This window comes from Hypanus sabinus, chromosome 5 (assembly GCF_030144855.1).
Source record: "Hypanus sabinus isolate sHypSab1 chromosome 5, sHypSab1.hap1, whole genome shotgun sequence".
In the NCBI taxonomy this organism is placed as follows: domain Eukaryota; kingdom Metazoa; phylum Chordata; class Chondrichthyes; order Myliobatiformes; family Dasyatidae; genus Hypanus; species Hypanus sabinus.
In genome coordinates, this window is record NC_082710.1 from 65759273 (window position 1) to 65776897 (window position 17625).

Here is a 17625-nt window from a genome sequence, read left to right on the forward strand (position 1 = left end):
AATTTATTGCTATTAAAAGTATTTTAACTGCTGATTTCCAGGTGGACTCCCTTATTGAAGCCTTTGGTACCATCAAGCAGAAACATGCCCTGAACTCTCGCAGATTGAATCAGGTTGGGAATGAGACATTGCAGGAGGCTGTGGCCAAAGCAGCAGAAAATATCATTGATAAAAAAGGAATTTCAGGTAAAAGCGTCAATTACTGTGTTACTTGGAATACTGTGTTCGGTTCTGGTCACCTCACTACAGGAAGGATGTGGATACTATCGAGAGGATGCAGAGGAGATTTACAAGGATGTTACCTGGATTGGGGAACATGCCTTATGAAAATAGGTTGAGCAAACTCAGCCTTTTCTCCTTGGAGTGACAGAGGATGAGAGGTGACCTGATAGAGGTGTATAAGATAATGAGAGACATAGATAGCAGGAGGCTTTTTCCCAAGGTTGAAATGGCTAACATGAGGGCGCACAGTTTTAACGTGCTTGGAAGTAGGTACAAAGGGGATGTCAGGTAAGTTTTTCACACAGAGTGGTGAGTGCGTGGAATGGGCTGCCAGCGGTGGTGGTGGAGGCAGAAACAATAGGGTCTTTTAAGAAATTCTGAGATACATAGAGTTTAGCAAAATCAAGGGGTATGAGGTAGGGAAATTCTAGGCAGTTTCTAGAGTAGGTTATGTGGTCAGCACAACATTGTGGGCCAGAGGGCCTGTAACGTGCTGTAGATTTCTATATTTCTTAAGTTATGGGGCAGTGACTACATAATAATGTAAAGAATATGCAGTATTCATGGAAATAAATTAGCATCACTACAATCTAAATTATTGATTGGAAAAAAGATACAAAGGGAGCAGAGTGAAGGTTTAATCTATATTTGGGAGGTTATGTGAATAAATCATGCACATATGCATTATAAAACAAACTGCCATGATAATTAGCTAGTGTTAAGCTTTGATATTCATTTCGCACTGATTCAGCAGTTGTGAGTAAAAAAAAGGATGTACCTGCTAACATTAATAACACCCATTATATACATGCTGAATGAAAGAATCTGCAATGACCAAGACACTTGTCATTATGGATCTCTGCGGTTCTGTGTCCTATTAAGTTGTGTAGGAGGTGTACAATATTAATTTGTTCTTGGTCTTCCCATGAGAGTGTTCAAACCCCAGTCCATTCCATTATGTTGTTCTTTAAGAGATGTGCATAATAAATCAAGTTTTGTCATTGAGGCTGAGAAAAGGGGAAATAATATTTTTGAGGCTGGGAGCAACTATTATGAATTCGTGATTTTCGCATGCTTACTTTTTATATTCTAAATACGACAAACGTCCACTAAAGTTGTATCAAGTGGCAGTATCTTTTGATGCCTATACCATTGTTTTGCTAGTTTTAAAATATCGATTGGACAACTCAGTGTAGTATCTGATTTTGTTCCTCTGTCCTGCAGGAAATGGTTCAAAAAAGAAAGTAACTATTTATACTGCTGTGTTAGTTTGGGAGTTGGTGGGATGGGGATGATTCCAGCAGGGATGCAAGTTCCATTGCTAACACACACAACTTGCAGCTAGAGGCACCCAAGAGAAAGCTTAATTGTCCCAGTTGTAGGTTATTCCTCCATCACTGGCTGAGAAGCTGAAGAGAACATTTTGTATTGATGAGGGTTTTATCACAAGTTTTGAACTTTAGGGAAAAACATTATTGTAATCCACTTTCTTGTATTGCATCTCTAAACAAAGCAGCGGGGGACCAAAGAATATGCAGGAATTGCTGGTGTGCTGAGAACGGTAACTTTCAGAAGAAATAAATAGAAGATCATAGTAAAATTAATCAAATTGCGTACATTTGAATGCATTGTAAAATAGTTATGAGACTTTCTGCTAAAGTTTTGTATTTAATCTGTAAATAACTAACTAGCACATTTAATCTGTAAAGTCTAGTTTTGTGGTGTTTTATGATGTGAGAATCCCATGTAATCTTCAGTAAGCAATGTACTTTTATGCAGTACAGTTGGCCCTCCTTATCCGTGAGGGATTGGTTCTGGGACCCCTCGCGGATACCAAAATTCGCAGATGCTCAAGTCCCTTATTCAACCTGGCTTAATGAGGTAGACCTTAGGACCCAGTGGAACCCCAGACTTTATTTAGTCTGTATCAGTGCGGTGGACATTAGGACCCAGCGGTAGAGGTCTGAATCTGCAGTGTTTCTGTTCACGAAAATAATCACGATCACGATTGAAAATAAAGTGGAAATAATAAAGCTTTTAGAAAGAGGTGAAACGTTATTGGTCATTGGAAAAGCATTAGGCTACATTGGTTAACAATCGGAACAATTTTAAAGGATAAAGTGAGAAAGCTACAATTATTACTAAGCAATGCAGTGGTTTTTGATCCTCCACATCAACCTGGCAAGGTGGAGAGCGCACTTGGGAGTGATCTGTCACTAGATCGAACTTAGGAACTTCCGTTCCTGAGCCCGGCGCTAAAACATATGTTCTTAAGTGTTTTATATGCATAGAAAGGTAAAATATATACTATATACTAAGACAAATGTTTGACTAACTGACACTAAATAATACCAGATGTACCTGTTCCGACTTACTTAGTAAGAGAACTTCTGATTTTTTTCGATCCCGATCCACGATAACCCACGCACATCCTCCTATATACTTTAAATCATCTCTAGATTACTTATAATACCTAATACAATGTAAATGCTATGTACAATAGTTGTTATATTGCATTGTTTAGGGAATAATGACAAGAAAAAAAAGTCTGTACATGTTCGAACAACAAGTGCTGGAAGAGCACTTCCAGGTTTCCGTGATTCGCGGTTGGTTGAATTCGCACATGCGGAATTTGCGGATAAGGAGGGCCAACTGTATTCTGCATTATAGCAGTTCAGTTAATGGAAATTTGTCCTTATGGAGTGCACAGATCACCGTAAAAAAAAACTTAAGGTGTGCAATTTAAGTGAAAAATAAGCAATTTAGTTCAATTCCTTGTGTACATTTTGTACTTGTTTACCAAAGATGAGCCTCTCAATAGATTTGCTTAGGAAATTGGTAATGCAATTTCAGCATTCATTTTAGTTAATTAATACAACCCTTTCTATTTTGCTTATTTAATTATCCTTGCTTGGAAATACTGCCTCAAATTTTACTTTTAAGTGTCATACCTCTAATTTTAAAAATATACTTTGTTTCAATTCCTTCATTAGAGGAAGTAATTTCCTTGTATCTATCAGACTGAATTATTTATCAGAAAACTCTTGATGAGATCACTTTTCAGCTTTTTAAACCCAAGGGAATCACATTTATTAGCCTAATCCATGCGGCCAGGTATAATCCATTTGAATTGGTGAATAGTGAATCTTTGTCATTTCCTTATTTATCATCAAGATCCTTCAGCTTTGGTGCCCTAAAATTAATCCTGACCAAGTTCTGTATAACTCGCTCATGAATGCATTGGCAGAGACTTGAAAGTAAAGGGTAGTTGTCGTACTCGTAAGAGTCATAGAGAACTGCAGCACAGAAATAGGTTCTTTGGCCCATCTAGTCCGATTTTCTGCCTAGTCCCATAGCCCTCCATACCCCCCTCATCCATCTACCGGTCCAAACTGTCGGGACCATGAGTAACAGAACCAATGTGCCAAGTTGTGAACTTCACTAATTTTCATCAGAGTGGTATTCAGCCTGGTCTACTATACAGTGGATTCCAGTTAATTGGGGACAGCGGGACATGAATATTTTAGCCCAATTAAACTGCTGTCCCATTAAGCAAAGTTTGATGGGAATTGTTAAAAAGGTATTAAAAAGACAAACTATCATTTATAACTGGGTAAAAAATTATATATTTAAATGAATACAGAATAAATTAGAACACTACCAAAACTACTACAGTACTATAAAACTGTGTATTAGTTCCTGATAGTTACCAGTGGAGGAATTTATTCAGCATATGCTGATGTGTTCTTTTGATTGACAGTGTGACCAAGCTTGCAGAGAGATTTAGGCCATTTAGAAGAGTGGGCTGAATGATGGCAGATGAAGTTTAATGCTGATAAGTGTGAGGTGCTACATTTTGGTAGGACTAATCCAAATAGGACATACGTGGTAAATGGTAGGGCATTGAAGAATGCAGTAGAACAGAGTGATCTAGGAATAATGGTGCATAGTTCCCTGAAGGTGGAATCTCATGTGGATAGGGTGGTGAAGAAAGCTTTTGGTATGCTGGCCTTTATAAATCAGAGCATTGAGTATAGGAGTTGGGGTGTAATGTTAAAATTGTACAAGGCATTGGTGAGGCCGTATTTGGAGTATTGTGTGCTGTTCTGGTCACTGAACTATAGGAAAGATGTCAACAAAATAGAGAGAGTACAGAGAAGATTTACTAGAATGTTACCTGGGTTTCAGCACCTAAGTTACAGAGAAAGGTTGAACAAGTTAGATCTTTATTCTTTGGAGCATAGAAGGTTGAGGGGGGACTTGATAGAGGTATTTAAAATTATGAGGGGGATAGATAGAGTTGACGTGGATAGGCTTTTTCCATTGAGAGTAGGGGAGATTCAAACAAGAGGACATGAGTTGAGAGTTAGGGGGCAAAAGTTTAAGGGTAACACGAGGGGGAATTTATTTACTCAGAGGGTGGTAGCTGTGTGGAATGAGCTTTCAGTAGAAGTGGTAGAGGCAGGTTTGGTATTGTCATTTAAAGCAAAATTGGATAGGTATATGGACAGGAAAGGAATGGAGGGTTATGGGCTGAGTGCGGGCCAGTGGGACTAGGTGAGGGTAAGCGTTTGGCATGGACTAGAAGGGCCGAGATGGCCTATTTCCGTGCTGTAATTGTTATATGGCTATATGGTTATCTACTGCCTTCAAATAGTGCTTTCAATGATTGCATGATGATTGGCAATATGTTCAAATTCCTTGTAGTGTCTAGTTTGTTTGTAGAAGTGATATCTTCACCCATTATTAATTCCAACCACTTCTGGCATCTCCAAGCCTGAATGACTGGAAACACAATGAGCAAAGCAGTTCTGAATTGCCAATAATCTTGGGAAAAAAAACTGCTTTTTGAGCACAAACACTTAAGTGACGCTATTTAAGGTGGTTTGCTCTAGGAGGGTGTAGTATCTAACAGCCACCCATCATGCATGCAACTGACACTAGTTAGAAAATGTTCAGCAATAGTCTCTTGCCCCAATTAAGTGGCATAGTCTCCCAAATAAACAAAGGGAATCCAGCTATTTTTACTATTTGGTTCTGTTCTTTAAAGAGTTGTCTCAAATAATTGGTTGTCTCGATTAACCAGTGGCCCAATTAACTGGAATCCCCTGTATATGGTTTGTTTGTAATGACCTTAATTGCTATCTGTGGCCTTCTCGTGTCTACTGAGATAATTGCCATCCACCTTTTAGAGTTAAGTTTCAGGCTATTTCACCACAATTTTTTAAAAAAATGCTGTAGAAATAGTTACAGATTTTTGTTCAATCCTACTCTAAATGGATACCTGTGAGAAAATAGTCACTATTCAATAGTGTTTATTGAATGTGGTGGAGTACTGATTTGATTGTACTATATTTCTGGCCTTCTGTTTTCTGAAAGCTTTGGCCAATGAATCATCTCAGTTTGAGTCGCAGGACACATCAGCGTTTCTGCCACCTTGCCATGCCGATGCAGACAAGCCCGAGGATGTTTACAGGTTTGAGGACAGTATCCTTTTAGAAAATTAAACATGCACGATAGAGTGGATTGTGTTTCCCTAAAGATGTGCATCTTGGCTTTCTCATTTATTGATAAAGTATGCAATTTTGTATACAAGTATACAATCATATAATATGATTGCTCAGAGACCAGAGATATTCAGTGTTTCAAACGTGGTCTAATTATATTTTAAATTCTCTGGTTTCCAATTCTGTCTTTTCAGAGAAGGACGCAGCTGCTTTGCTGTTTTAATTATTTTATTAATTTGCATTTCTACTTATGGTGGGTTATCTGTACTTTCATAACTGCCTCTTTACCAGTTCATTGAGGGATGTTTTCTAAAGAATTCCTTTCAAATTATCCCTGTGTGTATTTGCCAGTGCAGGCTTACACTTGGTCATTGACTTGCCAAAACATAGTGCCACCTGCTAATGTTACACTTCACAAGCTTCTCAAAACTGACCCTTTTGTGTAATTAGTGAGTTACAGTGATACACTTCTTGCCAATTGAGTAACTGCATTCTTTAGTTTTATGGCCAATTTTCTATCCATTGTGGCACCTGTGCTCTGTTCTGAGGTATAGGAAATACACAGAAAAAGCCATTTACTATACTTTGGAAATTGTAAATTAATTCTTTAAGGCAGGTGAGAATTTAAATTCAAGCAGGAGTCATGTACATAACGGTTAGCAAAAAGAACTAAGCTGTAATGGACTATGGGTAGAAAATATATAATTGTGCTCAGCCTTCGTTTAGATTTTTTTCCGATTAAAAGAATAATAAGAATGTTTCTTATACCAGAGGAATATAAAACAATGATCCAGTGTTCAGTGTTAGGACATAAGAGCAGGTGTACAAAATTCTTGTTACATCCACTAAAAATGCCATACATGCCTTACTTTAGGAATGATAGAATGGTTAGAAATACATTTATAGAACACAGAGCTTTAGATCACAGGAATAGGCCCTATAGCCCACATGTCAAAGTAATTAAACTACTAAATTAAGTACCTAACTAAACTAATCCCATCTTCCTACACAATGTCTATATCCCTCCATTCTCTGTATATTCACATTTCTGGCTAAGAACCCCTTCAATGCCTCTGCCATATTTATCCAAACAACCACTTTTGGCAGAGTATTTCAGGCACCCACCAGTCTTTGTGAGGGAGAAAGAAAGAATTTACCCCTGCCTCGTTGATCTTACACCCTCTCACCTTATACGCATGCCATCTAGTATTAATTATTTCAACCCTGAGAAAAAGATACTGGCTGCCTGCTGTATCGCTACCTCTCAAAACCTTATAAATCTCAGTCAGATCTCCCCAAGCCACTGCTGCTGCAGAGGAAGCAACCCAGGTTTGTTTAACCTCTCTTTATAGCACATGAACTCTAATCCATGGAGCGTATTGGTAAATCTCTTCTGCACTTGCTCCAAAGCCTCCATGTCCTTCCTATTATGGGATGACCAAATTTGAATGCACTACTCCAAGTGCAGCCTACTGAGAGTTTTATAAGGCTGTAACATAATTTCCTGACTCTTGAACTCACTACTAATAAAGGCAATTATGCTAAATGCCGCCTTTACCACCCTATCAACCTTTGCAGCCACTTTCAGGGAGCTTTATGAACTTGGACCCCAAGACCCTCTGTAGTGGGTCTTGCCATTAACAGTGTACTGATACTTCACATTAAATCTTCCAAAGTGAAAACCATAACATTTGGTTGTGTTAAACTAAGAATTGAACCCTCATCAGTTTAAAATGAGCATGGGAAACAGGTCTGTAGTCAGGTTAATAGGAGCAAATGGAAACAGGTCCCTGTCAGATTAAAGGGAGCACAGCAAGTGAGGCCCTGGTATGTCGAAATGGAGGGTGAGAGTTGGCTGCCAGTGAACTAGAAATGAACTGAGATTTCTGAACAATCTGATAGTGGGGTATTATTAGAATTTTACTGTAATCTGTATCCAATTGGATTGATTGGTGTTGAAGGGGTGGACATAGATCATGTGATTTTAGTTGTTGTAAATTTCATGAAGTTTTCAGTTTTCTTGTGTGATTCCTTAATTTATGTTAAGTAATTTCACCTATTGAGTATCAAGCAATCAAGCCATATTGCGAAGCACTGAAGGTTAAAACCGCAGAGGAAATTCATCAGTTGGCACAAACTGGCAAGTAAGTTTATAAAAGTTATGTTAAGTTAAACCAGCGAATAGTGAGAGTTGATGTGTAATGGGGCAGCTTTGATACTTTTAACCTTAATTGCATATTTGAGGAATAGATTTTAAAGCTGTTTTCTTTATTTTCAGCTTCTCATCTTTTATTCTGGAATCCCTTAAATCATTACCTCGAGATGAGGAAAGTCGTGATCATAAAATTCACTGCCTGTTTTATCTTCAGATTCTGATCAAATTACACAACTTTAAAAAGCATGAATTCAAACACAAAGGTAAACCTCTTGGTATCTTGTATATTTGTCATCAAACAAAATTACATCAATAAAGTGTAACTAATAATTGCAATAAATTAGAACGAGGTGTTGGGGATTTGTTAACAGAGTTCTGCAAAATGTCTCTCTGAAATCTGGGTAAGTACCCAATCAGATTCAGCTATCCATTTTCCTCTGCAGATGTTGCTTGACCTACTGAGCTCTTTCAGCAGTTGTGTTTCACTGAAGCACAGTATTTTATTTGTGTTACATGGAAATCGAGTGCAAGCTCTCTGGTTGAAAGGTCAGGCTATTGATGAAGTTCTAGATTTCACCTATTTATCCAGAAGAAACAATGGATCAGATCATGAATGTCTGATTTCCCCTAGTCTGCAATGCCCCCACCCCCCATTACAAACAAGGCCCTCAAAAGTTTTCTGTTGAGGCATCATTGACCTGAAAGTTTAACGTTTTTTCTCCAAAGGTGGTCTTCCAGTGTTTTTAGTTTTTATTTCTGATTTTGTTAAATATCCCTTAAGCTGTGTGCATTGTTTCAGTCACAAAAAATTGTGGGGTTGTAGATAACAAGCTTTAATATCACTGCCATATGTCATGAAATTTGTTCATTTTATGGCAGCAGTACAATGTAATACATGATAAATATAGAAAAAATAACTGAATTAAACTGTGCCTATGTATATTAATAGTTAAAAATAGTGCAAAAACAGAAATAATAAAAAAGTGAGGCGGTGTTCATGGGTTCAATGTCCATTTAGGAATGGAATGGCAGAGGGAAGAAGCTGTTCCTGAACCTCTGAGTGTGTGCCTTCAGGCTCCTGTACCTCCTACCCGGCCACAATGAGAAGAGGGCAGGTCCTGGGTGCTGAGGATCCTTAATAATGACACTGCCTTTCTGAGGCACCGCTCCGTCAAAATTTCTTGGATACAATGGAGGCTAGTACCCATGATGGAGCTGGCTAATTTTACAACTCTTAGACCATAAGATATAGGAACTGAGTTAGACTACTTGGCCCATCGAATCTGCTCCGCCATTTCATCGTGGCTGATCTAATTTTCCTCTCAGCCCCAATCTCCTGGCTTCTCCCCATATCCCTTCATGCCCTGACCGATCAAGAATCTATCAACCTCTTCCTTAAATATACAGAAGACTTGGCCTCCACTGCTGCCTGTGGCAAAGAATTCCACAGATTCACCACTCTCTGCCTAAAGAAGTTCCTCCTCAACTCTATTCTAACAGGCCACCCCTCTATTCTCGGGCTGTGTCCTTTGGTCTTAGACTCTCCCACCATAGGAAACATCCTCTCCACATCCACTCTATCAAGCCCAGAGCCATCAAACGCTTTTCATATGACAAGCCACCAATCCCGGAATCATTTGTCGTGAACTTCCTTTGAACCCTGTCCAGTTTCGACACCTTTAAGATAAGGGCCCAACACTGCTAGCAATACTCCAAGTGAGGCCTCACCAGTCCCAACATTACATCCATGCTTTTCTATTCTAGTCTTCCTGAAATGAATGCTAACATTGTGTTTGCCTTCCTCACCACAGACTCAACCTGCAAATCAATCTTTGGGGAATCCTGCACAAGGACTCCCAAGTCCCTTTGCACCTCAGTTTTTTTGTATTTTCCCTCCATTTAGAATATAGTCAACCTTTCATTTCTTCTACCAAAGTGCACGACCGTACACTTCCCAACACCATATTCCATCTGCCATTTCTTTGCCCATTCTTCTAATCTGTCGATAAGTCTTTCTGTAGCTTCTCTACTTCCTCAAAACTACCTGCCCTTCCATCAATCTTCATATTGTTTGCAAAGTTTGCACCAAAGCCATCAATTCCATCACCCAAACCATTGACATATGACGTAAAAAGAATTGGTCCCAACACAGACCCCTAGTACTAGTCACTGGCAGTCAGCCAGAAAAGGCTCCTTTTATTCCCATTCTTTGCCTCCTGCCAATCAGTCACTGCTTATCGATGCAAGAATTTTCCTGTAATAACATGGGCTCGTAGCTTTTTAAGCAGCCTCATGCGTGGCACCTTCTCAAAGGCCTTCTGAAAATCCAAGTACAAAACATCGACCAATTCTTCATTGTCCACCCTGCTTGATATTTCTTCAAATAATTCCAACAGATTTGTCAGGCAAGATTTTCCCTTGAGGAGACCATGCTGACTATGGATTATGTAATCAAGTGCCTCCAAGTACCCTGAGACCTCATCCTTAATAATCAACTCCAACATCTTCCTAACCACTGAGGTCAGACTAACTGGCCTGTAGTTTCCTTTCTTCTGCCTCTCTCCTTTCTTGAAAAGTGGAGTGATATTTGCAATTTTCCAGTTTTCTGGAACCATTTCAGAATCTAGTGATTCTTGAAAGATAATTACTAATGCCTGCATGATCTCTTCAGCTACCTCTTTCAGAGCTCTGGGGTGTATACCATCTGGTCCAGGTGACTTATCTACCATCAGACCTTTCAGTTTCCCAAGAACCTTCTCTATAGTTATAATAATTTCACACACTTCACACCTCCTGGCTCTTGGAACTTCCACCATGCTGCTGGTGTCTCCCACAGTGAAGACTGATGCAAAATACTTACTCAGTTCGTCTGCCATTTTGTTGTCCCCCATTATTACCTCCAACTTTCTGCGGGTTCTCTTGGTCTTTTGCAGTAGCAACCTCCCCCATACCAGACAATGATGCTCTCCATAGTATATCTGGAGAAGCTTTCGAGTGTTTTAGGTTACAGACCAAATCTCCTCAAACTCCTAGCAGCTGTCATGCCTTCTTTATAGCTGTATTGATATGTTGGGACCGGGTTAGATCCTCAGAGATACTGACACCCAGAAATGTGAAAATGCTCACTCTTTCCACTTCTGATCCCTCTGAGGATTGGTTTATGTTCCCTCATCTTACTGTTTCTGAAGTCCGCAATCAGCTCTGGTCATACTGACATTGAGTGCAAGGGTATTGCTGTGACACCACTCAACTAGCTGATATATCTCACTCCTGCACTGACTTTTACTATCTTTATAGCTACTGTCTGCAGACTGCTGCTTAGATGCAGCCCAACAGCTTTAAGCTGCTTTATTTTGCATTCATGAATTTTTCTAGCAACTTCAGGCAGCAAGTTTAAATTTCTGTGTCAGGGATGGTAACAGAAACACAGTCAATTGTGGTATTCAGAAAGAAGCTGGGAAAGTATCTGAGCGGAAGGAATTTATGGGCAACAAAGAGAGGATGGGCTGTGCAACTATCTGTTTTGCTTTTGGAAGAGAGGTAGATTTGATGGGCTGAGTAGTCTCCAATGGAGTATTCACTTTGTGATGCTGGGCTGGAAATAAGCTCCCCTCTATCATTAGATCTTTGGTTGTCTATAATCTCTTTGTGTTTCTGTTATGAAAGGAGAAACACATGTTTAATGGATGTGCATTATTATTACACCATTAGTTTTTGTGTCTCTGCCAATGAGGGATTTCCATTTCTTTTTGTTACACTATTTCTATCCTCCTTTGAGATCATAAAGCTTTCCTGCTGGAGTCCTTCACCTGCAAGGCATGCATTTCCAAAGAAAAGTAAATGTCATTAAATATTTTCCCGTGCATATCTACAGAAAACATCATAATTTTCCAATTACCTGCACTAACTCACTTGTCATATCTCTGTTGATTGGTAGCTTACTATATTACACTCAAATGTAATCAATCAAGATTTAAAGGGCAGAGCTTCGCAACAATTTCTCGGAGTTGGGCTGTGACCAATCAACAAGAGGTAGTGCATAAGTAGAGCTACCTTTTCAATCAAGTCCACAATCAAGATTTCAAAGGCAGAGCTTTGTGGCAGTTTCTCTGGGCTGTGACCAGTCAACGAGAGGGATTCATTAGAAAGGGCGAATAATAATACTGCGTGCAAGGCCATTCTTTTGAGTGTGCCAGTGTCTAGAGTGGCTTTGCCTCATCAGGTTAGACGAGATCAGGCTTGGGCGAGGTAAGGTATCTGATAAAGTATTTTCTTGTTCTTATTTTGTCTACTAGGGATTAGTAGTGGAGTGAGAATATCTCCAGGAACAGTGTTTTGAACTGTGTGTGGGATGTTGGAAGTCTGAGAGAACTCCAGTCTCCCAGATAAACACATCTGCATTAGGTACACTGAGCTGCAGCTCCTGAGAGAGCGTATTAAGGAAATGAAACCACAGCTTGATGAACTTCAACTCTTATGGGAGAACGAGGAGGTGATAGATTGGAGCTACAGGGGAGTAGTCATCCCTAGGTTACAGGAGACAGGCAACTGAGTGATTGTCGGGAGAAGAAAGGGAAATGCACAGCCAGTGCAGAGTACACCTCTGGCCGTCCCCTCAATAATTATAACTTTGGATACTGTTGGGGGGGGGGGGGGCGACCTACCGGAGAGAGCCACAGTGACATGGTCTCTGGCACTGAATCTGGTGCTGTGGCTCAGAAGAGCAGAGAGCTGAAGAGTATTGCGGTCCATAGTCAGAGGAACAGAGACGAGATTCTGTGGGTGTGATAGAGTCTCCTGGATGGTTTGTTGTCTCCCAGGTGCCAGGGTTAGGGATGTCTCAGATGAGGTCCATGGCATTCTCAAGGGGGAGGATGAGCAGCCAGAAGCAGGATAGACAAAGGAGAATTGGTTGATGTTGTGTACTTGGATTTTCAGAAGACCTTTGAGATGCCACACATGAGGCTTCTTACCAAGTTAAGAGCCTATGGTATCACAGGAAAGATACAAGAATGGATAAAGCAGTGGCTGATTGGCAGGAGGCAGAGAGTGGGAATAAAGGAGCCTTTTCTGGTTGGCTGCCGGTGACTAGTGGTGTTCCACAGGGGTCTGTATTGGGGCCACTTCTTTTAACGTTATATAACAATGACTTCGATGATGGTATTAATGACTTTGTTGCAAAGTTTGGGGGCAATACAATGATGGGTGGAAAGGCAGGTAGTTTTGAGGAAATAGGCTACAGAAGGACTTAGACAGATTAGGAGAAAATGTAAAGAAGTGGCAAATGGAATAGTGTCAATAAGTGTATGGTCATGCACTTTGGTAGAAGAAATAAAAAGACTTTTCTAAATGGAGAGAAAATTCAAAAATCTGAGGCACAAAGGGACTTTGGAGCCCTTGTGTAGGATTCCTTAAAGATTAATTTGCAAGTTGAGTCTAGGTAGCTGTGAGAGTCTGTGGGTTTGCGGTAGACATCAGACATACAAGAGTACAAGATGTAATAGACATCTTGTAATTTTAATGTTTTTCTTCAGTTGCTAATTCCACAATTTCAGAATCAATATCACTGACTTAACAGTATGACATCAAACCTGTAGCGGTACAGTGTAACACATAAAATAATTACTATTGATTGCATAAGAAATATAAATAAATCAAAGGGAGCAGTGTAGTCTTCACCTTGCCTACCCACATTCTATATGCTGTCAAGTAGCTTTTCTCTAGACAGATTAGTTTGATTTGTCACATGTGCTGTACATCAGAACAGTGAAATGTGTTATTTGCATCTTGACCGACACTGTCTGAGGCTGTGCTGGAGCAGCCCACAACTGTTGCCATGTTTCCACGCCCACAATTTACTGACCCTAACCCGTGCATATTTTTGGGATGTGTGAGGAAACCAGAGCATCTGAAGGGTCTTGGCCCGAAACATCGACAGCGCTTCTCCCTATAGATGCTGCCTGACCTGCTGTGTTCTACCAGCATTTTGTGTGTTGTTTGAATTTCCAGCATCTGCAGATTTCCTCGTGTTTGCATCTGGAGGAAACCCATGTGGTCAGAAAAAGTGTCAGGAATTGAATCCCGATCTTACAACTGGTACTATAAAGCATTATGCCAATCGCAATGCTACCATGCTGACCTGCCTTGTAATTTTAGAATAAGAAATTAATTCAATTCTGAACCTTCCCTCTCTGACACCCTATTTTGTTTAGAACACTAGTCTTAGTCTGGTAAAGTGGTGCCCATCTCAAAAGAATATTCTCTTTTTTCCTCAACATTTAAGCTGGTGGCACATTTGATAAAACACTTACCTTTTACAGTACTCTTTCAACTGGTGATTTGATTGTGCATAACTCAGGGACAGAGCCTAAAACGTCTATATCTTAATGAATACCCTGCCTTTTAACACTCGAACAATACTGGTCCATCCATTTCATTGGTTCCTACATGGACCAGAGCCACCAACTCCGTTCCTTTCCTGCTCCAAGATTTTTTCCGCCCTGAGCAGGTCTTTAACCTCAGCTCTGGGAATAGTTACTGGGTGTTTTCAGAACCTCCTTTTTAAAAAAAACACTTTTATTATGACCTTCTGGTTTCCATTATTTTAATAACTTTGTGTGCTGTGATGTCATTTGCCTATCCTCCATTTTTTTCATTTTTCATTTTCCCAAATTGATAACAAAATTTCATGCCTGTTGAAAAGTGGCCGAAGCTCTTCCTCAACTGCATCTATGATCTTTTGAGGCAGCTCTATCTGTCCCTTACCAGCAGCCAAACCTTGGGATAAAACTTCACTTGTAATTAGGCAGAAAATGAGGATGTAATGATGTGTAATTTTCAACTGCATTTGATGGAGGAAAGTGATTTTAGTAACCTGATAAATTGTAATTACTTTGCACATTTCAGTTATCATCTTTAGCCAATTGAACATGTATGTTATCAGGAAAGAAACACTGCTAGAATAAATCCAATTTATTTAAATTTATCTAAAATGCATATATTTAAAAAAAAAATTATTACCCTGAAACATTTTGGATTGATAATCATGCCTCAAGTTCAGATGGTAATTATAAAGGTCTTTATTGTACAATCTGTCTGCCAATGGATCAGATTCCTGCCTTCAAGGAGTCATGGGGAACTGCTGCACAGAAACAACCCCACCTAGTTACTCCTTAGTGTAAACTGCCTTCTGCAAAACAGAATGACTAATAATTTTCAACATGAAGATATAATGTGTAAGTAGTTTGCTTAGATATCTGTTGACAGGTAAATAAATTTCAGAAATCAATACGCATAACACAACTTCCTGTTCTAAGCTCTCATTCAGATTTTTTTTCAAAGTAAGTGTAACTCAATACTACTTCTAAAATGTGAGCTATCTTTTGCTAATTAAACTTACTATTCATCTATAATTTTTTAAAACTTTGTTACAGATTCCCTTGGGAGTGATGTTGCAGATGTTGTAAAAAGCAGTTTGATGAAAAATTTCACCGTACTGACTTACAACAATGGACGGTAACTATGCATCTATTATGAGGTTATTCTCAAAGAGAAAGGCAAGAGTGCTCAAGTAACGTTCACAGAATTTCCTATTTCATTTGCAGTTGGAAATCTGCCAATTGACCTTAATGTGATTTAAAGTGAATGCTGTTGTTATATGAAGTCAGAATATTTGAGCACTTTATTGAACAGTTCATTTGAATTGCCCTAGAGTCATACAGCATGGAAATGGGACCTTAATGTCCACCAATGATCACGCACCCAACAAAGTTAAATCCATCAACAACTCCCCTGATTCACCCATCACCACATGCATTAAGGGCAGTGGCCAACTAACTTGCACATCTTTGATGTGTGGGAGGAAGGTAGGCCACCTGTGGAAAGCCACAAGGGTCACTGGGGAATGTACAAACACCACATGACAGACACCCAAGGTCAGAACCAAACCCAGGTCACTAAATCTGTGCCACTGTGTTGGCCAAGTGATTCTTATTTTGTTTTTCATGTTACCAGTTCTGATCCATGGCCTTTGATTAAATGTCATATTATAGGACGAGGAGCAAAATTTAAGTTAGTGAAGTAGTGGTAGAATGGATACAAAGTTCAGTAAGAATCAGAGATCAAAGTATACGTTACTATCTGTTGGAGTCCATATTAGGACCACTGCTCTTTGTAAATATATGGATGAGCGCAGAGGAGCATCTCTGCAATATATATTGCTCTACCTCTTTTCATTGAAAAGTGATTCATTGGGCTGAGAAGTGGCAGATCGTGATTAACCCAGATAAATGTGAGGTGGTTCAGTTTGGTAGGTCAAATATGATAGCAGAATATAGTATTAACGGTAAGACTGTTGGCAGTGTGGAGGATCAGAGGGTTCTTGGGGTCCGAGTCCATAGGACACTCAAAGCTGCTGCGTAGGTTAACTCTGTGGTTAAGAAGGCATACGGTGTACTCTAAGTGGGGTCTGACCAGGGTCTTATATAGCTGCAACATTACTTCTCAGCTCCTAAATTCAATCCCACATCATCAATTGTAGGTTTTCTATGTTTCTATGATTATTTTTGGATTGTATTTTGTCATCACTTTTGCCATATTAAATGCTGAAATAAGGGTGAATAGTTAGTCTTCAGGCATTCTAAAAACTACTTAACTCAATATATATTTTTTCTTTGCACTCATTAGGAAAGCATACTGTAACTGCTAGAGGAATGGCTGTTTTAGAAAGATTGATGATATTAAAAATAGCACGCTCTTTCCATGGGTCACTGCTGCCGAGGTTGCAATGAGTGTTCAGCTTTTGAATCTATTTTGTTCAGCATCAGATTCAGTTGTGAAAGTAGACCACTGAGTCTCTGCTAGGTACCACAGAACATTTTTAGTGATATTAATTATGATAAATCATTGTATCTAGCTGCCTTTATTTATAAATAGAGTCTCATTATCATTTGCATTTGAAGAACAATCTGTTTAGAGCAGAAAGAAAGGAAGCAAGTTAGAAAAAAAAGTGGAAAATATATTGGGCTATCTAAAGCAAAGTCTTGAAAATCAAAGAAACTGCAGGTTAGAAATTGGAAATTTAAAAAAAATGTTGGAAAAACCCGTCATATCAGGCAGCATCTGTGTAAAGAATAACAGTTAATATTGTGGTTAAATGTCTTCAACCTGAAACATTGACTGAATAGTTGGTATTTATGTGAATCTGTACAAATAGATTAAGCATCTCAAGGATGCAATGTGGAATATATTGTGTTTTTGGCTTGAGTGATTTATAAGCTTATTTTGAGTTAGGAGTTAGGACTCCATGTTGTAGCAGGGAAGGTTGGGGGAAAAAATCTGCAGCATTGCTTGTGTAAACAGTGCCCTCAAATCTGAATCTAATTAACTCTCTATTGTCTTTCAGTTTGAAAAATACAATCCCAGTCTCCATGAAAGCTAAAATAGTAGCATATGTTATTGCATTGGCTTTACACATTCACAATTTTCAAACTGACCTCACGTGCCTGCAGCAAGATTTGAAAATCAGTGAAAACAAGTAAGTTCTTTAAAAATGTATGTTTGTAGTGATTTGGTTACCTTTAATTTGTTACTGTCAAAGCAGCGGCTATCTGATCCTGATGGGTAATTTGGCAATCAACTTGTAGGTAGGGGTAACCAGTGCTAATTTCTATCAGCTTCTCATTTTGAGCGATCTTTCCTCACTTAATGAAAAGGGTGTGAGGGCTTGTAAATGTATCTTGT

The 17625-nt window shown here is 39.2% G+C and overlaps 1 protein-coding gene across 1 annotated transcript in view; it reads left to right on the top strand.

The window, feature by feature from the left end:
• Nucleotides 1-17625, top strand: part of polr1e (RNA polymerase I subunit E) — a 58369-nt gene that overhangs the window by 36222 nt on the left and 4522 nt on the right. The window contains exons 6-11 of the mRNA XM_059970070.1: nt 42-186; nt 5602-5709; nt 7777-7873; nt 8008-8147; nt 15318-15399; nt 17288-17419. Coding sequence (XP_059826053.1) covers nt 42-186; nt 5602-5709; nt 7777-7873; nt 8008-8147; nt 15318-15399; nt 17288-17419 — 704 coding nt within the window. The remainder of the gene's footprint in view (nt 1-41; nt 187-5601; nt 5710-7776; nt 7874-8007; nt 8148-15317; nt 15400-17287; nt 17420-17625) is intronic.